This window comes from Xenopus tropicalis, chromosome 4 (assembly GCF_000004195.4).
Source record: "Xenopus tropicalis strain Nigerian chromosome 4, UCB_Xtro_10.0, whole genome shotgun sequence".
In the NCBI taxonomy this organism is placed as follows: Eukaryota; Metazoa; Chordata; class Amphibia; order Anura; family Pipidae; genus Xenopus; species Xenopus tropicalis.
Window position 1 is genome coordinate 54,484,166 of NC_030680.2, and position 26,072 is coordinate 54,510,237.

The 26,072-nt window shown below is 40.5% G+C and overlaps 1 protein-coding gene across 1 annotated transcript in view; it reads left to right on the forward strand.

Moving 5' to 3' along the window:
• LOC101733232 overlaps window positions 1-26,072 on the forward strand; it is a 57,133-nt gene that overhangs the window by 25,006 nt on the left and 6,055 nt on the right. The window contains exon 4 of the mRNA XM_031900778.1: window positions 4,716-4,937. Within this exon, the coding sequence (XP_031756638.1) occupies window positions 4,716-4,937 (222 nt within the window). The remainder of the gene's footprint in view (window positions 1-4,715; window positions 4,938-26,072) is intronic.

Here is a 26,072-nt window from a genome sequence, read left to right on the forward strand (position 1 = left end):
TACACAATAAAGAACAATGCAAAGATAAAACACCATAAAATCAGTAAATTCAAATAAAACCACCCAAACCTACAAAAGAACAATAATTGCAATGAAATCGGTGGTCAGAGCCCTGGATCTACCAATGTCACTGCAAAAGCAACCTTTTAGGGGCACTAAATACACAATAAAGAACAATGCAAAGATAAAACACCATAAAATCAGTAAATTCAAATAAAACCACTCAAACCAACAGAAGAACAATTATTGCAATGAAATCAGTGGCCAGAGCCCTGGATCCACCAACGTCACTGCAAATTCAGCACCCAATAGCAATAAAAAAGTTACAGTGCAATAGAATAATTCAAAAACAGAAATCAATTATGAAAATGCAAAAAAAACACTAAAATGCAACCAAATAAATCAGATAATTATAGAGCAAGATCAGAAATAAAGTTTTAGTAAAAAAAAAGACTGCCAAAGAAAGCAAAGAAAGAAAGAAAAGAAAAGAAAGAAAGATTTTTTTTTTTTTTTTTTCTAAGTGTAAGTGTGTGTGTAAGTGTCTGTGTGTGCTTGGGAAAGTTGTAAATAAGTGTGTATGTGTGTAAAAGTGTAATAATGACAAAGATAGAAGAAGAAATGGGAAAAAAAAAATTTTTTAGACAGTTGAGATAGAAATAAGCAAAATAAACAGTGGTTAGAGAGTTGTAGTTCAGCTCACACAATGCAGGCAGGCAATCAGGGCGACCAATCCAGCAGGAAGGCAGCAGGGGGGCTCCAGCAGTCACATGTGCGCAGCAGGAGTGAAGAGGCGACGCGGGGGCGGCGATATTTAAAGGGACAGCAGTGGACACGTCATCAATGCGTGTCCACTGCTGTCATTGGCTGAGGGACCGGATCGGTGCGGCTGGGCGACCGGATCCGTAAGTATGTCTTCATTCGCTCGTTGCCTAGGGGGTTGTGAAGGCTTTACAAGCGCTGCGCTGCTTTAAAAGCGAGCGCAGCGCTTGTAAACCCGACATTGCCATTGGACGTAGATTCTACGTCCCATGGCACTTTGGTCCCTTGGTACCTAGGACGTAGAATCTACGTCCCTTGGCACTTAAAGGGTTAAAGTATTTAAAAAAAGCATAAACTGTCACCCTCCACAATATTAAAACAATGTGTTCCTAATTACAGTGCAACCAGGTGTGATCTGGTTTGTTTTTCAGGTGGAACTCATTTTGGACTGCTGCCGTCCCAGTTAGCCCAGTCATCTTTTTCAAAAGACATTCACCACTACTTTATTTATTGCTGGGACTTGCTGAGAGCAAAAAAGGTTATTTTATGCCTGTTGATTTCTGTCAGATTTGCTAAGGGTGCTGCATTTATATTAGTATCAATACTAATGGTGTATGCATACAGCTAGGCATATATTGTGATTTCAGACAATGGCCATAACTTATACAGGTATGGGACCTGTTATCCAGAATGCTCGGGACATGGGGTTTTCCGGATAAGGGATCTTTCCATAATTTAAATCTCCATAACTTAAATCTGCTAAAAATCATTCAAATATTGAATAAACCCAATAGGCTTGTTTTGCCTCCAATAAGGATTCATTATATCTTATTTAGGATCAAATACAAGGTACTGTTTTATTATTACAGAGAATAATTATAACTAATTGCTTATAATGGAGTCTATGGGAGATGGTAGTTCCATAATTCTGAACTTTTTGGATAATGGGTTTCCGGATAAGGAATCCCATACCTGTACGATAAAGTGAAAAATATACCCCCTATTGTAAAATAAAAGGATATTACAATGCACAAGTACAAAGGCCAAATTCTTTTATACAAGTCGTGGGACCCAGGGTGACTGTAAATATTCTCATATTTTAATACAGGGCGAGTCTTTTATAAATTACATCACTAAGCACTGATTATAACATATGACATTGACAATCACTGAATATTTATGGCTCTTGTGTATTATACTGTAAGTGCAGGCATAGTATCTATTATACATAATGTTTGGGACCAGGGGTTTTCTAGATATTGCTGTATTTTGGATCTCCATACCCTAAGTCTACTAAAAATCATTTAAACATTATATGAACCCAGTTGAAAAGCTTTGCTACCAGTATGGATTCATGCTGCTTAGTTACTATCAAGTACAAGGTACTGTTTATTATTTTAGTGAAAATATGCAATTCCATACGTGAATCTATTTTAAAGGTGTATTAAAAATAAACTTATGATACAGAATTTTTTAGGCACATTTAGTGCATAACTGATGAAGCAATATCATTTTGGTGCATCACAAGCATATGACTTGTTTTCATATTCAGTTATACAGTATGTACTGTATATTGTGCCCATCCTTGGCTAATACCAAACCTAGCACACTATACAATTAGTGCTGGCCAAGAGGTACTTTCACCCAAGACAAGTAACTAGGCCCTCCAGCTGCAGTGTCCTAGGCAGCTGCCTTCTCTGCCTGTGCCTAGTTTCTGTCCTGTATACAATGATATAGTGTTTATATCCAAAAATGAAGGGATATGGGGATGCACTAACAATGTAACTTTTTGTTTGGTCAGTGATAGGTGTCTTTATCAAATAAGTTTTTAATCTACCGTATATACTCGAGTATAAGCCGATCCAAATATAAGCCGAGGTACCTAATTTTACCTAAGAAAACTGGAAAAACTTATTGACTCGAGTATAAGCATAGGGTGGGAAATGCAGCAGCTACCGCTAAGTTTCAATAATCAAATAACATATCAGATCAGAAAACTCAAATTTAAAGAAAATCAAATTTAGGGAAGGAAAAATGCTACAGCAGCAGACAAGAGTAAGTTTGGGAAGGCTAAGGAAGCTTCCTTACTAATTATCAAGTACTTGCCATCCTGCTGTGTGCTTTGCATGACTAGAGGATAACAGATTAGAAAGAAAGCAACCACTTTACCTTCGTTACATATCATATCTAGAGTTGTTCCCATTTCCCCAAGTATTGCAGCGACTTTATCTCGAACTTCCACGATTGCCAGAAATAATGCACATTTACCCGGGTGTTTCAGGAATAGCTTCCCCTTGCAGTTGTTTTTGTTGTAGGAAAGCTGCTATTTAAGGTGGCCACACACGTGGCGATTCCGGATCTTTCGTGCGACCATCGGTCGCACGTAAGATCGTACAATCGGCCAATAACCGTTCAGGGCTGAAACGGCAGATAAGGAGGTAGAAACAATAGGATTTCTACCTCCTTCTGCAGATTCAGCCCTGAAGGCAGATTTTGATCAGGCACCTTCTATGGCGCCCGATCAAAATCTTTTAACCTGGCCGATCGGCGAGTCGACCGATATCAGCAGCCTCCTGCAATATCAGTCGACTTGCAATACACGCACCGAATATCGTACGAAACGGGGGTTCGTAGGATATTATCGGTGCGTGTATGGCCAGCTTTAGGCTGTGGCTGTTAAATGTTCCTCCCTCTGTGGGCTGCAGCCCTGCCTGTCTCTGTGATCGCACATAATGAGGCATGTGATTACTGCCTGGCTGCCCCAGCAGCAGCAGGAGGCTCCAGGATGTGCATGGGCTGAAGGATCACGTTGCGCACACAGACAAGGGGACACTCTCGGTAATGCCGACGCGCCTCACAGACACAGCCACATCTACAGCGCATCTTCCGATCGGCACAGCATGCTCCCTGCCTGGCTAAGGCCAGTTCCGCTGCACTGCAAGGGGAAGAAGACGCAAGGTACAGATGTCCACAGGGGGGGGGTTGGTGCGCAACAATCGCCCCTCAATGGGGGGGGGCGAGTATATCTGAGTATAAGCCGAGGGTTACTTTTTCAGCACATTTTTAGTGCTGAAAAACTCGGCTTATACTCGAGTATATACGGTAATAATATTTGTGTAGCTCATTACCTCTGATAAGTGAGATCATACATTTAAATGGACAGAATTATTGCAGTCCTGCAGATATGCATATGTTTTCTTATGCTGGCCATACACCTAAAGATATGCCTTTTTGTTGAGCAGAAGAACCAAGTCTGCAGCTTTTATCAGCCCGTGGCAGAAGTTTTAGATTTAATTGCTGTATTGTTGCTGTCTGCAACAAAGCACTATGTGACCTGTTTTTTTGTAATATAGCTGTAGTTAATACATATTAATGACCAATCCAGGCTTGCAGTTTTAGAATCATTATCAACATGTATTTATAAAGTGCAACATACTTGGCAGAGCTTTAGAAAATAAATTTGTCAATTTAGCCCATGGCCAATTTATTGGTTATTGTGAGAATTGTCCATTCATATGTGAATGCAAACTCGTTCGTTCATTTATGACCTATGGCGGCTCAAGTGCATGAGCCCTAAGTGGTGCAAAAGCATGCTGCTGCTGGTCCTTAAAATGGCGTGCAAGGTAGGGGCAAGAAGGGAGGACTTCTACGTTCCTACCCATACCCATCTCTCTTAAATGCAGTGTTACATACAAAGAGCAGTACAAAGGAACAAAAATGGCTGAATGTACTTTGCATGCTGCACCTGGGTTTTCAAATGAGGCCTAGTATGTAGAAAAAACAGTTGGGGAATTTTTAATTCATAGTGCTATTACTGGCCTTTTTACATTCAGACTACATCTCTGTTTTTATACAGCCATTTCTTTGACTATGGACCATAAACATAAATAATTTATATATATTGAATCACAATCACACTGTTTGTTTTTTTTGTTTGTTTGTTTTTTATGTTCCAGGTACCAACTCCAGAGATAAGGGCGCACAATTTATACTTTGACCTATCTGCTTATGGGATTGATGTCAATAATGCCGGAAAAGAAGCCAGCCCCCAGTTAGGAATGAGGCCTGGCTTTCACTTGAAAATATATGGGACATTCCGGAATCGATACATTGCTCTGGCATGCCCATCTTCAGACGCCAGAGTTGTTAGATTTCTACGATATACACCCAATTCCTCAGTAAGTATAATAGTATCAATGATCAATAGTTTGTGTAAGCACACAGTATTTTTTCCATATACAATGTAAGTGTATGCTGAATGCCCAGTATTTATTGTTAAATCTATAATATCTCCAGTTTGTTTCATCTTGGAATTTTCCCAACCACCCCATAAATTGTGTGCCTGTGTCTTTATATCCACTATATAAATTGTGATGCTTCAGCTAATCTGATTTTCTAATTCCTGTTCAGTAAACCAGTAGACTTTTTTTTATATTGTTAGTCGTGACTCAGTTATTGTCAATATCTTAAGGTGACCTGGGTTGACTCCCTGCTTATCACCCTGAAAATATTTGATTACTGTGTATATTGAAGCTCTGACACAAACACTTTTATGGTGCTATCCCTAGCCTTGAATAACATTTCTGTTGCTCTTCCTGTCTTAGTCATTTCATGTTATCCTGCATGTTGCATTATTTTACAACCTATGTTAAAGAATTGTGACAAAAAGGCTTGTCTCAGTGAGACTTGTCTGTGGGACGGCAGGTATATAGCACCCAGGCTGAGGTACTGGCTCCTTTAAATCTCCAGGGCAGGAGAGGCTAGGACCCTGAAGTCAGAGAATGCTGGAGCCAATTAGGCAACACCTGATGCATTTAAGGTGAGCCTGGGTGTGCAGCAAGGGAGAGAGCTTTTTCTGAGTGAGTCTGTGAGGGCTGGACTGGTTAAAAGACCCCTGTTTCTGGGACCCCAGGAAAAGACTGCCGGGCATTGGCAGTGAGGTTTTCGTTATACCCTTTGTGGAAACTACAGTCTGGTGAGACTTTGTTTTGTTGAACTTTTTACTTTCAAATACCATGTGGTGGCATATTGTTTGCTGTGGAAAATAAAGCACAGGCAGGAGCCTGATCCTTTTGGTTGCAAAAATGCCTCCCAACTGTCCCAATTTTCGTGGGACAGTCCCTCTTTTAACAGCATAGCCTGCAATCCTGGATTCTTACTGAAAAGTCCCTCATTTCCCTTTGATCTCCTGCACTGAACGTTAAAAAAGATACAAATTTAATTAAAAAGTAGTTTTTGGGAGAGAGCCCAGAAATCTTAACAAGCTTCACCTACACTTAGATACATAAGGGTTGATTCACTAAAGGTCGATAAGCGCTATCACATGCTTTTTAAAATTGACGCAAAAAAAAAAAAAAACGCGCGATTCGCGCTTGGGGACCCTGGTTTTAATAGTGTCTGAATGGCAGCAATTTAAATTTCCCCACTGAAAGTCAATGAGTGACATCTGATTGGTGGCTCCATCCACTTTTTTCTAACCTGGAACTGCAGTTACCCAGTGACTAACTCTGCAAAGTTTAGGGACACTAGGATTAATAGTTAAAGAACGGCAGCAGTTTAAATTTAAACCAATAAAAGTCAATAGGTAAATTGTGATTGGTGGTTGGTGGCTCCGCCCACTTTCTCTAACTTTGAGTCAAAGTCACCCAGTGAAAAACAGTGGGCACCATTTTGGTGGATGGGGGGGTCGGACCGTACCATTTTTTGGAGGGGGGGGGTTGGACCGGACCATTTTTGGGCAGGGGTCGGAATGTACCATTTTATTGGAGGGGGGTTGGACTGTACCATTTTATTGGTACACTATTGGACACTATTTTATTGGTACACTATTGGACACTATTAAAAACCAGGTCCCCAAACATTGCACAGTGGTTTTTAATATATAAAAAAATGGTTCGATCCAACCTCCCCTCCAACAAAATGGCACGGTCTGACCCCCCATCCAAAAAATTAGTACAGTCCCACCCTCCCCTCCAATAAAATGGTACATTCCGACCCCCCCAAAAAAATGGTACGACCCAACCCCCCTTACAAAAAAAAATTGGTATGGTCCGACCCCCCCCCCCCCCACCTCCCAAAAAATGGTACGGTCCGACCCCCCCATCCACCAAAATGGTACGGTCCGACCCCCCCCCCCTCTAATAAAATGGTAAAGTCCAACCCCACCCTCCACCAAAATGGTACGGTCTGATCTTTAGTTATAGGGGCTGTCATGAAACCGTATCATTATGTTGTGTTGAAAAACCCAACCTACTGTTCTTCAGCTTATTCTTCCTCTTTTTCTTCTTCGTCGTCTTAGTGCCCCCCATTTTCTAAACGCTACTCCTCCTACAGTTGTAGGGGTACAACACCCAAACTCCCCACACTTCTTCGCCCTACAGCAGAGCAGGTTGCTTGTGCTTTTCTAAGCGATCCAGCCCCCCGTCTTTTTGTGGCACTGCTCTGAACACCCCAATTTTCCCATTGACTTTGACAGGGAAGATTTTCAAACTGCTGCCACACTTACAGCTTTGAAGCTACACCCCCCAAACTTGAACAACATAATAATGGGGTCACCCAGAATGGGAGGGGGGTCGGACCGTACCATTTTGGTGGATGGGGGGGGTCGGACCGTACCATTTTTTTGGAGGGGGGGGGTTGGACCATACCAATTTTTGTACGGGGGGTTGGACCGTACCATTTTTTTTTGGGGGGGGTCGGAATGTACCATTTTATTGGAGGGGGGTTGGACTGTACCATTTTATTGTAGGGGGGGTCAGACCGTACCATTTTTTGGGAGGGGGGGGTCGGACCATACCAATTTTTTTTGAAAGGGGGGTTGGGTCGTACCATTTTTTTGGGGGGGTCGGAATGTACCATTTTATTGGAGGGGAGGGTGGGACTGTACCAATTTTTTGGATGGGGGGGTCAGACCGTGCCATTTTGTTGGAGGGGAGGTTGGATCGAACCATTTTTTTTATATACTAAAAACCACTGTGCAATGTTTGGGGACCTGGTTTTTAATAGTGTCTGAATGGCATCCAACAATCATCATATTTTCATTCAGGCTGACCCCATGACTAAGTGATTCAAGTTTGGTGAGTGAAGCCTCAAAGCTGTAAGATTGGCAGCAGTTTCAATTTCCCCACTGAAAGTCAATGGGTAAAATCTGATTGGCTGTTGTTGGCCCCTCCCGCTTTAGGGTCATCCAACAAATGTTGCTGTTTCATTCGGGGTGACCCCATAATTATGTTATTCAAGTTTGGGGAGTGCAGCTTCAAAGCTGTAAGTGCGGCAGCAGTTTGAAAATCTTCCCTGTCAAAGTCAATGGGAAAATTGGGGTGTTCAGAGCAGTGCCACAAAAAGACGGGGGGTTGGATCGCTTAGAAAAGAACAAGCAACCTGCTCTGCTATAGGGCGAAGAAGTGTGGAGAGTTTGGGTGTTGTACCCCTACAACTGTAGGAGGAGTAGCGTTTAGAAAATGGGGGGCACTAAGACGACAAAGAAGAAAAAGAGGAAGAATAAGCTGAAGAACAGTAGGTTGGGTTTTTCAACACAACATAATGATACGGTTTCATGACAGCCCCTATAACTAAAGATCAGACCGTACCATTTTGGTGGAGGGTGGGGTTGGACTATACCATTTTATTAGAGGGGGGGGTCGGACCGTACCATTTTTTGGAGGGGAGGGGGGTCAGACCGTACCATTTTGGTGGATGGGGGGGTCGGACCGTACCATTTTTTGGAGGGGGGGGTCGGACCATACCAATTTTTTGTACGGGGGTTGGACCGTACCATTTTTTTTTGGGGGGGGGTCGGAATGTACCATTTTATTGGAGGGGGGGGTTGGACTGTATGTACAAAAAACAGGGAGCACTCACCAGGATAGGTCCCGCACATACAGTGTCCCGTGCTGACACATCCGAAGAAACGCCCCCGATCCAGGCGTGATATGTTACAACAAAAAATGGATATAGTAGGACGGAGCACGCCAGGACTACTGTGATTGTAAAAATAAAATTATCCTTTATTTGACGCTTCCATTAAAAACATGTTACAAAATTGCAGAACTGAAACTCCCCAGCTTGACGCGTTTCGTGGCCCAAAGCCACTTCATCAGAAGCTATAACTGGAGTCCCACTCCCCCCTATTCCTTAAATACCCTTCAGAAGTGCACACCCTTCACCTCTTTAACCCTATGTGTGCCACAAACATATCCTTAGGTTGAACACACCCACCATATCTTTAACCCTATAAGTGCCAGATAGAACACCACAGGCATTTTGATTAATTAACTGTTCCCAATATATTAAGGATATCATTAATACTTATCCCAATAAATAACCATATATAACATATAGTGCTGAGGTACCACACATAAGTAATAAAAAGAGATAAAAATATATATATACATGTAAAGAGATAAGAAATACATATATGTGTATATAAAGAAGTGCATATAACCCACAGTTACCCGTGATTTAAACACCTGGAGATTATAAATATTATTTGTGATGATATATCTAACAGGTAAATTTAGTCCACACTGTTTTCACTCACGAAAGTGTTGTAACTTAAGATCTCCAATTACAATGACCATAAAACTTTTAAGAGCATATACCATAGATCCAAACAAATACAAAAACAAAATCCCATCGCACATCAAACCGGAAATCCCAGTCTGCCTTAGATAGTAACTAATCATATGATAGTACAGGCATTATTTAGATATATGTTTCATACAAGAGCATAATACATGTTCCTGGTAAGCTAACAGTAGCAGGAAACTTCCCATTCCCTGTTCAAGCCACCATAACATTCTATCGTTTTAAAGTGATAAATCCAGTACACTTCTCTCTCTAAGAGTTTTTTATCTAATTCTCCCTTTCTGATATTCCATTTAGGCTTATCTATAATTTGGAAAGTAATATTGCACTTCTTGCTATGCACCTCTATTGCATGTTTGGCTATGGCTGACCCAAGGTCATTTCTCCCAATAGCAGATATATGTTCAAGGCACCTAGTGCCTGCTCCCCGTTTAGTCTTGCCCACATATTGGGCTCCACATTCACATGTGGCCAAATAAATTACACCTCTCGACAGACAGTTAAAGTACTGGGGGATATTATAGGAGCATCCTGTATTCGTACTTACAAAAACTTTAGAAACCCTCATTAGATTACAGGACTTACATCTGTTTCTGCCACATTTATAAGTTCCCTTGTAACGTAGCCAAGTTGTATCCTGTTTAATGACTTCAGTAGAGAAAAGGCTTTTAGAAACCCATGAGGCAATGTTTCTGGCCCTCCTAAAAACAAATTGTGGTTTCTCATTCAGAATCTTTGATAAATCTGGATCCTGTAGTAGAACATCCCAGTGTCGATTGACACTTCTTTGTATAGCCGGAACACCTTTGCCATATGTCATGCAAAACCTTGGGGTAGGCCTAGACTTATGCTTCGGACCCACTTTATGGCCTAGCTGTCGCTGTCGTGTGTCATATAATAAATCAGACCTATTCGTGGCTACCGCTCTCTCATATGCCATCAATAGTTTAGGTGTCATAGCCCCTTTGTACAAACCGATCCCACAATAACATGGCCTGATTATGAAAGGAGTCCCAAGAGGAGCATATACGTCTCAACCGCAAAAATTGTCCCACTGGAATGCCTCTCTTACAACTCATAGGATGTCCGCTATCCGAATGTAAAAGCGTATTCCGTGTAATCGGTTTACGGTATAAATCTGTCATTATACGATCCCCTTGTGTACAGAATACTACATCCAAAAAGGGGATCCTACTCTCACTGGTTTCATAGGTAAATTCAATGCCTTCCAAAGTAGTATTGCAATAGTCAACAAAAAGTTGTAAAGAGGACTCATCTCCATCCCACACCCCAATACAATCGTCTATATAGCGATAGAAACAAACGATATGGTTACGATAAGGGTTCTTATCACCAAAGACGTGGAGCCTCTCCCACCAGCCCATAAGGAGGTTGGCATAAGTGGGAGCAAAGGAAGCACCCATAGCGGCGCCACGTCTCTGGAGATAATAACGGCCATTGAACAAAAAATAGTTAGTATGTAGTAACCAATAAACGGCCTGTGCAATGAACTCTTTTTGGTCTGTGTGAAAAAGGCCTCCCTGTTGAAGCCAAAATAAAACAGATTGTAATCCTACCTTATGATCTATAGAGGAATATAGTGCTTTAACATCCATTGTGAACCAACGGTATGTTGATCTCCATTCTAAACCAAAAAATTTATTTATGCACATAGTCGTATCCCGTAAATACGTTGGTAAACTCAGTACTAAAGGTATTAACAACTTATCAACATATTTAGATAGACCTTCATTCAAGGCTCCAATGCCCGCCACTATAGGACGACCCTTCACATCATCCAAAGACTTGTGAACTTTTGGTAAAACATGAAAAATGGGTATAACAGGGCATTCACAATCTAGAAATTCAAATTCTTGCTTAGACAAAACGCCCATATTAAAGCCATCTAATAACAAATCCTTTAACTGCCTCTGAAAAATCTCCGTGGGGTCCTCCTTGAGGGGGGTGTAAGTGTCATTATCAGAAAGTTGTCGCATCACTTCCTGCTCATAAAATTTGGCATCAAGTACCACCACTGACCCTCCTTTGTCAGCCACCTTAATCACTATTTTCTTGTTGGCCTCAAGGGCCCTGAGAGCCTTGCTCTCCCCTGTAGTCAAGTTAGAGAAGGCAAATTTTCCTTTATTATTTTTGTTATTATTGCTAGAACCCCTTCGCTCCGCCAACTTTTCTATATCATGTTGTACAAGTTTTTGAAAAAGTGTTAAAAATGACCCTTCGAGTGTATTGGGTAAAAATCCGATTTGTTTCTCAAACCTGAGTGTATAATAGGAGTTTCAAAGGGCACAACTACCTTACTTTCCTCCTGTAGCTCCTGTAATACCTGAATCGCACATTCATCCTGAAAATCTAATCGAGGACGCATTGGAACCTGTTGATCATAGTCGCTAGACTCAAAAACTAAAGGAGAACCAACCTCTTCACTAGCCAAACCTGGTAACACAGTGGTCCCCACATTTTCTCTACCGTCCACAGATGTTAAATCAACATGTTCATCAACATCACCTTTACTTAAGAAATGTTTTTGTAAGGTAATCATACGTATAAACTTATTCAAATCTAAGATGGCCCTAAAGGGATCACACCATGTATTCGGTATGTAATTCAAACCTCGTGTAAGTAACCCTAATTCATCCTTAGTCAGTTTGTGTGCAGATAAATTGATAACATTGGATAAACCTGTGCCATTAGTATTTGCATCAGTTATAGGGAGATGTCGGGACTGACCCAACTGTATACCCTGTATGTCCTGCGTATCAAGATCAGTTAGTGTAGATTGTTCAATGTCCTCCTTATGTTCATTATAAAGTTCCCTCTTAGAAATGGGGTAACGATCATGTCCACGATCCCAAGTTGTGGGCTGTAACTCCGGAGAGCGACTCACCAATCCTGATGGCCCTTCCGAGTCCCATACCTTCTGCCCCTCGTGCCACCCGAGGTTCTTACGCCTCCGCCTGCGTTGGCCCCCCCGTCTCGTATGCTGCATGTCCTGACCGGTTCTCGTTGAGGTAACGGCGGTCTCCTTCTGGTACTGGGCTCCTCTTCCAAATCGTTTGCCGTGCGATCCATATCTGTTAAAAATGAAGAAGAGGAGAAAGGGGAGGGGGGAGAGGCTGAGCTAGACATGCCCAACTCGTCATCCGAATCTGCAAACTGCACTGTGCGTGATGATTTTAGGATTGAACGAGGTGTATATCCATTCCCAGTACTGCCCCTTTTATAATGTTTATAGGGCCGGGATCTATTTCTCTCTTGTCTCCCAGTCTTCCAAAGGTACACCATATTGTTGTCATAATCTTGTTTATCCCTTTGGAACTTGTCTCTCTTAATATCGGGGGTTGGACTGTACCATTTTATTGGAGGGGGGGGTCAGACCGTACCATTTTTTGGGAGGGGGGGGGGTCGGACCATACCAAATTTTTTTTCGTAAGGGGGGGTTGGGTCGTACCGTTTTTTTGGGGGGGTCGGAATGTACCATTTTATTGGAGGGGAGGGTGGGACTGTACCAATTTTTTGGATGGGGGGGTCAGACCGTACCATTTTGTTGGAGGGGAGGTGGATCGAACCATTTTTTTATATACTAAAAACCACTTTGCAATGTTTGGGGACCTGGTTTTTAATAGTGTCTGAATGGCATCCAACAATCATCATATTTTCATTCAGGCTGACCCCATGACTAAGTGATTCAAGTTTGGTGAGTGAAGCCTCAAAGCTGTAAGATTGGCAGCAGTTTCAATTTCCCCACTGAAAGTCAATGGGTAAAATCTGATTGGCTGTTGTTGGCCCCTCCCGCTTTAGGGTCATCCAACAAATGTCGCTGTTTCATTCGGGGTGACCCCATTATTATGTTATTCAAGTTTGGGGAGTGCAGCTTCAAAGCTGTAAGTGCGGCAGCAGTTTGAAAATCTTCCCTGTCAAAGTCAATGGGAAAATTGGGGTGTTCAGAGCAGCGCCACAAAAAGACGGGGGGGGGGGGCAGGGTCACTTAGAAAAGCACAAGCAACCTGCTCTGCTATAGGGCAAAGAAGTGTGGAGAGTTTGGGTGTTGTACCCCTAAAACTGTAGGAGGAGTAGCGTTTAGAAAATAGGGGGCACTAAGACAATGAATAAGAAAAAGAGGAAGAATAAGCTAAAGTCTAATAACAGTAGGTTGGGTTTTTTAACCTAACATAATAGAATCGTTTAACATGTGCTTACACAGTGAAAATAGCTTCTTGCAGCCCCAGGTGCACGCTGTACCCACTGCCCGGGCAGATAAATTCAAGAATGAAGAAAACAGCAGCACTCCGGTTGTTTTGAAAAATGTGAATCTTTACTAAGTGCCAAAGCCTTTGGCACTTAGTAAAGATTCACATTTTTCAAAACAACCGGAGTGCTGCTGTTTTCTTCATTCTTTAACCTAACATAATGATACCGTTTCATGACAGCCCCTATAACTAAAGATCGGACTGTTTTGGTTGATGGGGGGGTTGGACTATACCATTTTATTAGAGGGGGGGTTGGACTGTACCATTTTTTTGGAGGGGGGGGTGGACTGTACCATTTTTTGGAGGGGTCTTCTTCTAAGACTAGAAAGGGAAGTTTGAGAACAAACTTCATGTTGGGTTGAAAAACATGAAGTCACTGAATGGGCTCTGCCCACTTTCTCTGACCATGGACCACAGTTATACAGTAAAAACCACTGTGCAAAGTTTAGGGACCCTGGTTTTACTAGTGTCTGAATGGCAGCAACTTAAATTTCCCCACCAAAAGTCAATGAGTGACAACAGTGATTGGCGGTTGGTGGCTCCACCCCCTTTTTCTAACCTGGAACTGCAGTTACCCAGTGACTAACTCTGCAAAGTTTAGGGACCCTAGGATTAATAGTTAAAGAACGGCAGCAGTTTAAATTTAAACCAATAAAAGTCAATAGGTGAATTGTGATTGGTGGTTGGTGGGTGTGCCCACTTTTTCTAACCTTGAGTTGAAGTCACCCAGTGACAAACAGTGGGCACCCTGGCATAAATAGGCAGCATTTTAAATTTAAACCAATAAAATTCAATGTATGAAATCTGATTGGCTGTTAGTGGCCCAACCCACTTTTGCTATTTTTGAACTACAGTACCCCAGTGACCAACTTTGCAAATTTTGGGGACTCGGGAATAAAAATAGTGAGCATTTTACACTTCCCCATTGTACCATTACCATAGTAAATAGGTGAAATGTTATTGGCTGTTTATTGGCTCCGCCCACTTTTTTCTAACATGAAACAGCAAATACCAGTACCCAACTCTGGAAACTTTAACAACCCTGGAATTAATATTTAAATAATGGCAACAGTTTAAATATAAACCAATGAAATCTAATGGGTTGAAATGGATTTGCTGTTGGTGGCTCCTCCCACTTTTTAAAACCTAAAAATGCAGTCCCTAGTGACCCTGGTGTTAATACTGTGAGAATGGCAGCAGGTTGAATTTCCCCATTGAAAATCAATAGTTAAAATCTGATTGGCTGTTGGTGGCTCCACCCACTTTTTCTAACTCTGAACCGCAGTTACCAGGTGACTAGCTCTGCAAAGTTTGGAGACCTTAGTCAGAAGTTTAAATTTAAACATATGAAGTCTATAGGTGAAATCTGATTCTAAACTTGGAACATAGTCACCCAGTGACAAACTGTGCAAAGTTTGGGGACCCTGACATTAAACTTGTAAGAATGGCAGCAGTTAAAACTTCCCCACTGAAAACAATGAAAGAAATGTGATTGGCTTTTTGTGGCCCCGCCCACTTTTTCTAACCTTGAGTATGAAGTCACGCAGTGACTGTGCAAAGTTTGCGGACCCTGGCATGAAACCAATAAAATTCAATAGGTGAAATCTGATTGGCTGTTGGTGGCCCCGCCCACTTTTTCAGACCTAAAACTGCAGTCCTCTAGTGACCAACTGTGAAAAGTTTGGGGACCCTGTTGTTAATACTGTGAGAATAGCAGCAGGTTGAATTTCCCCATGTAAAGTCAATAGGTAAAATCTGATTGGCTGTTGGTGGCTCCACCCACTTACAAAAATACAAAAAACCTTAAATGCGTAGTCACCCAGTGACTGACTATGCAAAGTTTGGGAACCCTGGCAACAAACCAATAAAAATCAATAGGTGAAATCTGATTGGTTGTTTGTGGCTCCACCCACTTTTCAAAACTAAAACTGCAGTCCCCTAGTGACCAACTGTGAAAAGTTTGGGGACCCTGGTGTTAATTCTGTAAGAATAATAGCAGATTGAATTTCCCCATTGAAAATCAATAGGTAAACTCTGATTGGCTGTTGGTGGCTACGCCCACTTTTTCTTACCTTGAACCACAGTTACCTGGTGCCTAACTCTGCAAAGTTTGGGGACCCCAGCGTTATTACTGTGAGAATGGCAGCAGGTATGATTTCCACCAAGTCAATAGGTAAAATCTAATTGGCTGTTCACAGCTCCGCCCACTCTTGGGCATCCAACAATCATCATATTTTCATTCAGGCTGATCCCATGACTATGTGATTCAAGTTTGGGGAGTGTAGTCTCAAAGCTGTAAGATTGGCAGCAGTTTCTATTTTCCCATAAAAGTCAATGGGTAAAATTTGATTGGCTGTTGTTGGCCCCTCCCACTTTGGGTTTAAAAAAAAACCTTGAATGCGTAGTCAACCAGTGACTGACTGTGCAAAGTTTGGGAACTCTGGCATCAAACCAATAAAAATCAATAGGTGAAATTTGATTGGCTGTTGGTGACTCCGCCCACTTTTCAAATCTATAACTGCAGTCCCCTAGTGACCAAGTGTAAAAAGTTTGGGGACCCCGGTGTTATTACTGTGAGACTGGCAGCAGGTTGAATTTCCGCCAAATCAATAGGTAAAATCTGATTGGCTGTTCACATTATCATTCAGGCTGACCCCTGTTTTTAATAGTGTCTAAATGACATCCAACAATCATCATATTTTCATTCAGGCTGACCCCATGACTATGTGATTCAAGTTTGGGGAGTGTAGCCTCAAAGCTGTAAGATTGGCAGCAGTTTCAATTTCCCCATAAAAGTCAACAGGTGAAATTTGATTGGCTGTTGTTGGCCCCTCCCACTTTGGGTCATCCAACAAATGTTGCTGTTTCATTCTGGGTGACCCCATTATTATGTTGTTCAAGTTTGGGGGGTGTAGCTTCAAAGCTGTAAGTGTGGCAGCAGTTTGAAAATCTTCCCTTTCAAAGTCAATGGGAAAATTGGGGTCTTCGGAGCGGCGCCACAAAAAGACGGGGGGCGGGATCGCTTAGAAAAGCACAAGCAACCTGCTCCGCTATAGGGGAAGAAGTGTGGGGAGTTTGGGTGTTGTACCCCTAAAACTGTAGGAGGAGTAGCGTTTAGAAAATGAGGGGCGCTAAGAAGAAGAAGAAGAAGCGGAAGAATAAGCCAAAGTCGAAGAACAGTATGTTGGGGTTTTCAACCCAACATAACAACACCTCAAAATCCCCAGAAATGTGTTCAAACTTTAAATAACCTTCCAAATTAAGTAAAATGGGTGTCGTATTTAGGGGGTGTGGTCACAAAAGTGGGCATGGTTAAAAACATATTTTGACTTTTTGTCGATCTTTCAATTTTTCAAATGTTGGGAGGTATGTATAACATATAATATATTATATACTTTTATAACTCTTTGTTGTTACTTAGAGGCACAGCCCAATGACACATTACAGTACAATTATACCATAGTCTGTATTGTATATCAGCCATTACGGCAACCATACATGTGAGGCCTTAACAGTTATCCAACCAAATTGCACATACCTGTAGATGTCCAAAGACATTAAAGGAACAGTAACACCAAAAAATGAAAGTGTATAAAAGTAACTAAAATATAATGTGCTGCTGCCCTGCACTGGTAAAAGTTGTGTGTTTACTTCAGAAAGTCTACTATAATTTATATAAATAAGCTGCTATGTAGCCATGGATGCAGCCATTCAAAGGAGAAAAGGCACAGACACATAGCAGATAACAGATAAAACACTATTGTATTCTACAGAACTTATCTGTTATCTGCTATGTAACCTGTGCCTTTTCTCCTTTTTTCCAGCTTGAATGGCTGCCCCCATAGCTACACAGCAGCTTATTATATAAATTATAGTAGTGTTACTGTAGCAAACACACCAGTTTTACCAGTGCAGGGCAACAGTGCATTATATTTTTATTACTTTAAAGCTCCTTCATTTTTTTGGTGTTACTGTTCCTTTAAGCCTTTCATCTGTGTTGATGGTTTAAAAGGTAAGAGAATTTGTCCTTACCTAAAAATTTGATTATGCTTCATGCCTATGCTAAAAAGAGGGTGTTTGCATTTTATCTTTGGATGAACCAGTAACAAGGTCTAAGGTGACCTTAAAAGGAAGATATTGGGTATGGTAAATGTTAATTTAGTTGTATATTTTACTCTTATAAGCACCAATTATACAAGTGTCTACCTAACCACAGTCATATTAGGGCAAATAGCTATTTTGTTCCATAGTAAAAAGTATACTTAAAACAACAGTTGATGCTCTATAAAGTCAGTATTATGCATGAGCTCAAACTGAAATCTGAATCTGATGTGCATGAATGTGAATTTCTCTTGCCTTGTTATTGCTTGCTTTGTTTATTTGGCTCATCTTCCCATAATAATAATACCATTAAACAGGCCACAATGTAATCCTTGTATGTCTGCACATAAATCAGATTTAAACAAAACAAACACTTACAGCTTGGGATAGAGTTGTGGGAAGAAATAGACAACATAGCTAACAGCTGTAATGCCTCTAGACTAGGTCATATGTCTGGGGATATGCAAAATATATTTATTCTTTTTTTGCTACTAGATCTGAATCATAACTAAGCATTTAAGGACCAATTTTGTTTTAACTAGCATGTGCATTATACAAAAGTCATGAATATTCTGTAAAATGCATGTTATAATCAGAGCTTAAAATTGACATTGTGGCATGACTCATAGAACAGTGTATTATATAGCGCATAATGTAAAATATAGGGATATTATAAGTCACAGAGTAGTTCCATAACCATGTAAAACCACGAGCTGAAAGTCAAGGAACTCCTAATATCCTCATATTTTACAACAGGGAGTACTTTATTATAATATACAAGGTTTAGTGAGTTGTGACAGAAATTACATCATTAAGTTCTGATTATAACAGTTGACATCACTAAACGCCATTTATAAGCATATAATTTACAGTTTGGTCCCATAGGGAAATGACCAAACTGTATATTATAACAAAATAATGTACCCCCTATTGTAAAATATGAGAATAATAGAAATCACCTTGGAATCACCCTGTGGACTTTATATGGTCATTTAACTTCCAGATGGTTTCAGATTTTGCATTACACACAAATAGTACCATATTTGTGAAGATTCTCATTCATCCAGGTCATGGTATATCTGTAGTAATAAGTAAAATCAGCTGGACTTGCTGTGTTTTTCTTGAAGACATTTGCCAGTCATCCAACTGGCTTTCTCAATTAAGAATGACTTGTACAAAGATCTTCCTGGAATAAATACCCTGGAATGTTGCTTCAACCAGCATAATCTGTTTATCATATCAGTTGTACAATGCTGTTTTGGCACCTCTCCCTGGATAGTTTAATAACATCCCTGATCCCATGCTGGTTATGATAAACAAATTATGCTGATTGGAGCAACATTCCAGGGTATTTATGGAGAAGAAAAACACAGCAAGCCCAGTTGATTTGACTCATTACTACAGATAAATAGTACTTTACCAGAGAAGTCCATTATGCAGGGGGTTTATCTAGCTTGCAAGAACCAAAAACAGAGTTGCCTAGTTTTCCTGTTTAGCTCAAGAAATAACAAAAAAAACAAAACATTTTTTTATTGTAAAAAAAAAACATTGAATCTTATTTCCTGAATTCATGTTGAACAAAGGATTTTAGAAATTATACATCCCTGTTATGAACTGTTTTTTCTTGACTTTGATCCTCTTTTCCTGATCTGGCTCTGACTGTTTATCTCATCACCAACTCAGCCTGTTGCAATATTTTTCAGTTTCCTGATTTGGCTCCTTTTGCAGCCCTCAGGCCTGGATTTGTGGGGATGCCACAATGGCCCGGGCCTAGGGCGGCAGCATGCAGAGCGCACCGGAATTTTGCCCGCATACGGAGCAATGGGGAGAGGGCGTGCAGAAACTTTAGTACGTACTCTCCCCACTACTCCACGGGGGGTTGGGGGGGGTCCAGGTCAGTAAAAGGGGCCCTGGCTGCCCTTGGTTCTGCCCCTACCTGTTCTATTTACTTACTTGCCTTTTTAATAAAGTGAATCAGCAAATTTCTCACTTTTGTAATTCAAACCCAGTTCTTCTGAGCATCAGCTTCCCACCAGCCTTCATTCAGGGCTGCTATTGTAAGGCAAGCAGCGGCAAGAAGAGGCCAGTTACCAGAGGCAGCAAAAAGCCGCTTCTGGGAACTTTAAGAGATCAATTTCCCTTCTTTTAAACAGAAAGTTGTCTCTTCTTGTGTAGAGAGCACAATAACTCTCCCTGCACTAGCAATAGACCCGCTTCCATGCTACAGTAAGCATGGAGCTGGGGCTGTGGCATTTGGGCTGTTGCTCCAGACGGCAATCCCAGAATCTGTGATGCCTCCGTTCCAAAGACAGCATTCTTGTGTAGTTATAGTTAGCTTTTGCTTGCAATTAACAGACACGTAAACTTCTCTATCTGTACACCTGTACAACAGGTACTCTTTGCTCTTGTCTTACAGTTACTTGAGAGATCAAGGTCTTATGGCTTATTGACAATTATTTATGTGTTTTGGAAATCTGTCTATATCTAGCTTGCTTAAAGGAGAAGGAAAGGCTAATAAAGTGTTAATCTCAAGCTGCAGGTATACCTTCAGTTGTTTCAATAGTGCCCTTAAGTCTCCCCATATTTCACCTGTTCAGATAATCAGAAGCCAAACAGGAAGAAAAACGCTGAGCTGTGTAAAGAAAGTTCCCATAATGCCTCACGTCTGCACCAAGACCGCGACCAAGTGTACATGCTCAGTTAGTTAGACTATACATAGTAACATAGTAAATTGGGTTGAAAAAAGACATACGTCCATCACGTTGAACCATAATGCCTATATATAACCTGCCTAACTACTAGTTGATCCAGAGGAAGGCAAAAAAAACCCATCTGAAGCCTCTCTAATTTGCCGCAGAGGGGAAAAAATTCCTTCCTGACTCCAAGATGGCAATCGGACCAGTCCCTGGATCAACTTCTGCTAAGAGCTATCTCCCATAACCCTTTATTCCCTCACTTGCTAAGAATCCATCCAGCCCCTTCGTAAAGCTATATAATGTATCAGCCAGCACAACTGATTCGGGGAGGGAATTCCACAACCTCACAGCTCTCACAGTAAAAAATCCTTTCTGAATATTTAAACGGAACCTCCCTTCTTCTAAACGGAGTGGGTGCCCTCGTGTCCGTTGGAAGGACCTACTGGTAAATAAAACATTAGAAAGGTTATTATATGATCCCCTTATATATTTATACATAGTTATCATGTCCCCCCTTAAGCACCTCTTCTCCAGTGTAAACAGACCCAACTTGGCCAGTCTTTCTTCATAACTGAGACTTTCCATAACCTTTACCAACTTAGTTGCCCTTCTCTGGACCCTCTCTACCTCAATCATGTACCGTTTGAGCACTGGAGACCAGAACTGGACAGCATATTCTAGATGGGGCCTTACCAGTGCTCTGTAAAGGGGAAGAATAACCCCCTCCTCCTGTAAATCTATACCCCTTTTAATACAGCTCAAAACCTTGTTTGCCCTTGCAGCTGCTGCCTGGCATTGCTTGCTACAGCCAAGTTTATTATCTAAAAGGACTCCAAGGTCCTTCTCCATTATGGATTTGCCTAGTGCAGTCCCATTAAGGGTATAAGTGGCTTGCATATTTTTACATCCCAGGTGCATGACCTTACATTTATCCACATTAAATCTCATCTGCCACTTATCCGCCCAGATTGCCAGTTGGTCAAGATCCTACTGCAAGGATGCCACATCCTGGATAGAATTGACTGGTCTGCAGAGTTTTGTGTCATCTGCAAACACTGATACATTACTTATAATACCCTGCCCCAAGTCATGTATGAACAAGTTAAACAAAAGTGGACCCAGTACAGAACCCTGAGGGACCCCACTGAGGACCTTATTCCAAGTAGAGAATGTACCATTATGAGTCAGCTTCCTGCTGATTGGCTCAGATCCACATTCCTAAGGGGGGGGGGAGTGAGTTCTTAGCATTCTTGAGGGAGGGGGGGGCAGGAGAGTAGAGAAAGCAGAGAGCTGTGTGTCTCTGGCACATGAATTACAGACACAAGAAATCTTTTTTCAGAGAATTTTTTTCAGAGTATTTACATAGACCTTTCTGATAAAGCTTACTTAGTTTTTACCTTTCTTTCTCCTTTAAATCATTGACTCCATGTTATCTAATTGCAGCACTGCTGCTCAGTTGGCCATAAGAAAAGGACTTATAATAATCTATAGCTTCCTTCTCCCTACTTACAGTATGTAATATTTTAGTGCTGCTATTTACCTTTCTGACTATTCCTGCCATGTTTGCTCACCTGCCACTTACCTAGCCTGTTCCCGATTCTGAACTTAGAAAATAGAGACTTAAAGGGGACAAAACAGAGGGCAGTCAAATATTGGGTATGGTTTACTATGTGCATTTTTGTCTTCAAAATTACATACCCTTCCTCAAACAAGTCAGCCCATGGACCTTGATTACTAAATGTTTTACCCTACATAGGCCAATCTGTACTTTTCTGCATCTGTACTCTTGGCATCTCTGTGGCCATATCTCCACATTTGTCGAATTAAATAAATTATGTTTATATAACAACTTTGTAGTACTGCATCAATCTGTTGTAACATAGATTTCTGCTCTTCTCTTGGAGTATTTCAGGCATGTCAGTCTGGATAGTGTCCTGAACAGACATGTAATTATTAGCAGGGCACTAATCTGATGTCATGTTTGTAGCTGGCATTTGACCCCGTGTCTCTATAAAAATTAGATTGACAGCTGGAAGACTGCTGGAGAAGATTTAATGTTGCCGTGTTCGCACATGTACTATTGACGCGAGTTTAATTATAATAATGCCAAATTACAAAATATTCTTGCAGCAGACACATCTCAGTCTAGCACTTATTCACAGAAAAGGCAAAAAAAGAATTTTAATAACATGGGGATTTTTTCGAATAATGGAGCTACAAGAACAGTGAAGCAAAGGAGCTTTTAGAGGTTGCTTAAATGTGAATGTGAAGTTCAAAATGCATCTCTGCGCTTCTAGAGAAGTGTAGGGGTGCATTTTAAACACTTCCCTTGTGAACAATGTGTGATACTGAATTCCTTTTAAGCATCAAGTATAGATTTTCAGATTGTTGCCTAGAAACTAAACAGAGGAAAATTGTGTTGATATTGAATAAAGCCCCAAGTCACTTGTTTCTCCTACCCACCATATTGCAAATATGTAGGAAATAGGGCACTTTCCAATCATGTTTGCTTTTATTATTCTAACTGTGCTATATTAGTTAACAATTAATATTTGTTAGTTGCTATGGGTTACCGAAATAGGATGCCTACCAGGGCTCTTTGATCTTGCTGGGCCAAATGTTGCCAAACAACCCATAATGCAGCATAAATCAAAGAGTAACCAGTAAATTCTACAATATTGGCAGTCAGGACCCTGACAGCAACAACTGTAGTATTTATTTATCTATGGCAGGCAAACTCTTAAAAGTGAAGTCTCCTGCCAAGGCAATTACAGATGTGCAAACTTGAAATCTAGAGTTATATTTAGCACTTGAGAAATATACTGTAATCTTTAATAATTCAGGAATACATTGTCTTAGCATTTGTAGTTTAAAAGCAGTTGCAGATAAATATTTCTGCTCTGCTATGGTCAAATGTTAAGCAGATACAGCAAATAAAAGCACATAAAATGGCAGCCCTGGCAATGGAAATAAAGTAATACAAAGTGGATAATAACATTTATATAGTATAAATCAATAAGTGAATGGTAATAGTGGCCTTCCTTCAGAATATCATATGTTGTCCTGGATATTTTACTTAAATCTGGCATGTAGTGGATTCTACTTAATGGCAAGAAAAGTGTTAATTGGTTGCAGACTGCCATGTTGGTCTGTACCCATGAGCACCAGGGGGGGGGGGGGGGGCGCATAGCTAGTGCAGAATGCATTATTGCTTGTTATTTGCTCAAAATAAGAAAATATATTCCATATTGGACATAACCCACAACACTATGGGGCTGATTTACTTACCCACGAACGGGTCGAAATGAGTCCGATTGCGTTTTTTTCGTAATGATCGGTATTTTGCGATTTTTTCGTATGTTTTGCGATTTTTTCGGATTCTTTACGAATTTTTCGTTACCAATACGATTTTTGCGTAAAAACGCGAGTTTTTCGTATCCATTACGAAAGTTGCGTAAAAAGTTGCGCATTTTTCGTAGTGTTAAAACTTACGCGAAAAGTTGCGCATTTTTCGTAGCGTTAAAACTTAGGCGAAACTTTGCACCTTTTAAGTTTTAACGCTACGAAAAATGCGCAACTTTTCGCGTAAGTTTTAACGCTACGAAAAATGCGCAACTTTTTACGCAACTTTCGTAATGGATACGAAAAACTCGCGTTTTTACGCAAAAATCGTATTGGTAACGAAAAATTTGTAAAGAATCCGAAAAAATCGCAAAACATACGAAAAAGTCGCAAAATGTTCGTTTTCAAGTCGGAACTTTTCCAATTCGGGTCGGATTCGTGGGTTAGTAAATCAGCCCCTATGCATTAGAGAAGATAACAGACATAGAAACAAATGTATTTTTAATCATTTCAAAACATTCTGGAAGCTAGAATATTATCCATAACATTTTAGCCCCTATTTACTATAGTGGTGCAGTTGTGCAATAAGTAGTACTATAGCAATCTAAACAATTCCTTTTAATTTTCTAACCGGTTCCAGCACCAAAGTTATTTGGTAAGTTCCTGCAATGGTTTACTTCACTGGAGCAAAAACAAAATGATGGAGAATGATTTTTGCTACATGCTTGCTGAGCCATACCATTGTAAGTAAATAAGGGCCGGTTCCAGAATCACTCATTTTATACCTACATTACAATTAATGAAAAGAAAGTAGTTTGTTTGCCAGGTGTTCATTCATTGAAGTACAGTGCACTATGGTAACAACCCCAAGGTAAATGTAAGCCATGCTGTGTTTAAAGGTCATTTTCCGCTTCTTGTTAGTGTAATTAATGTCCTCAGCATTGTTACTGCACTTACAAATAGTGGTGAGTCATCAGCTTGAATTACGTCTATTCAGTCACTAACCTGCTTGTTCATCTGGTTACCAGGTTACCCTGGAGAGGAACAGCAGATATTCTAACACATTTTCTTTCTGGGTATTTTAACAAGTATAATGCAGGATATTGTAGGTCTTTGCAACTTTATCACCTGTACGCTGACTATCTGATAAACCACATGGTTACGTTCAAGATTACATTTTAATGAATTCTATAAAAACATTTATAAAGCTCTTTTGTAGAACAAGGACATACAATTATAGAATGTTTTTGTGCTGTGTACTGGCATAAATACATCCCTCTCTACATAAGTTTTTTCTATTAATTTAATTGTGCATATCAGAATATGTGTGCACAAAAAGTAGGGCCCAGCAGGTCATTGGTAGAGGATTTTCTTGATATCTGAATTGGCCAGTCCAGCCCCAGAAAGAATGAGAGAATATGTGTCTAAGAGACAGAGAGGAAAGATAAGAGACACTATTATATTACCAATATATTATATACAGTATTAGACACCACTATATTAGTTTTCAGATTATGAAATCTCAGTATCTCCCTATTAAGGACAATGTCAATCACATTTTTACTCTTCTGCTCCATATGTGCACTGCAGGTGACTGCATCGTAAAGATAGGCAGCAGATTGTGTTTTCTGCTTTCTGCTATGATCTACTTTAGAAAAAAGTAGCTGAATGTACCATATCATATAATCCAGCTGTACTCGACAGAAGCTTCCTTTCATTATTATATATCAACTATTTTGGTTTTGCCATTATTTTTCACAATAATTTGGTCTTTGGTGGTTCATATTCCTTACAACGCATATCGCTCTCTCCTTAATCCTTTACTCTTTATTAATCTAGTCATACAGAGAAACAATTTAAACAATCAGCTTTCCTAATAATCCAAGTTGAAAAGTAAAACAAATGCAGAAGCAGAAAAAACAGCTGAAGACAGAGCAAAAATTAAACAATATCCGAATGCTGTCCAAACATGTCATTCTTTTGGAGGCAGAATATGTTTCCAAGAGACAAAAACAAATTCCTGGAAATCTTGTTAACTCTTTCTTTTATAAAGCCCTATGCTGCTCATGATCTTCTGACTTCCTGTATCTACAGAGACATCTGGAAATTGGGAGAAAAAAGCAGAACACAAAAGTACTTTTTATGTCAACACCATGTACAAAGAGTCTATGGGATATTTTAGATTTTTCATTTTAAAATGATCCCTTGTCCCTTTGGAAACCTTCCCCCAATTCCTGTGTAAGTGCTTGATTTTTGTTTTTAAAGGGACTGTATACATCCCTTTTTAACATGAGCTCAATGAAAAGGGCATGTGCTGAAC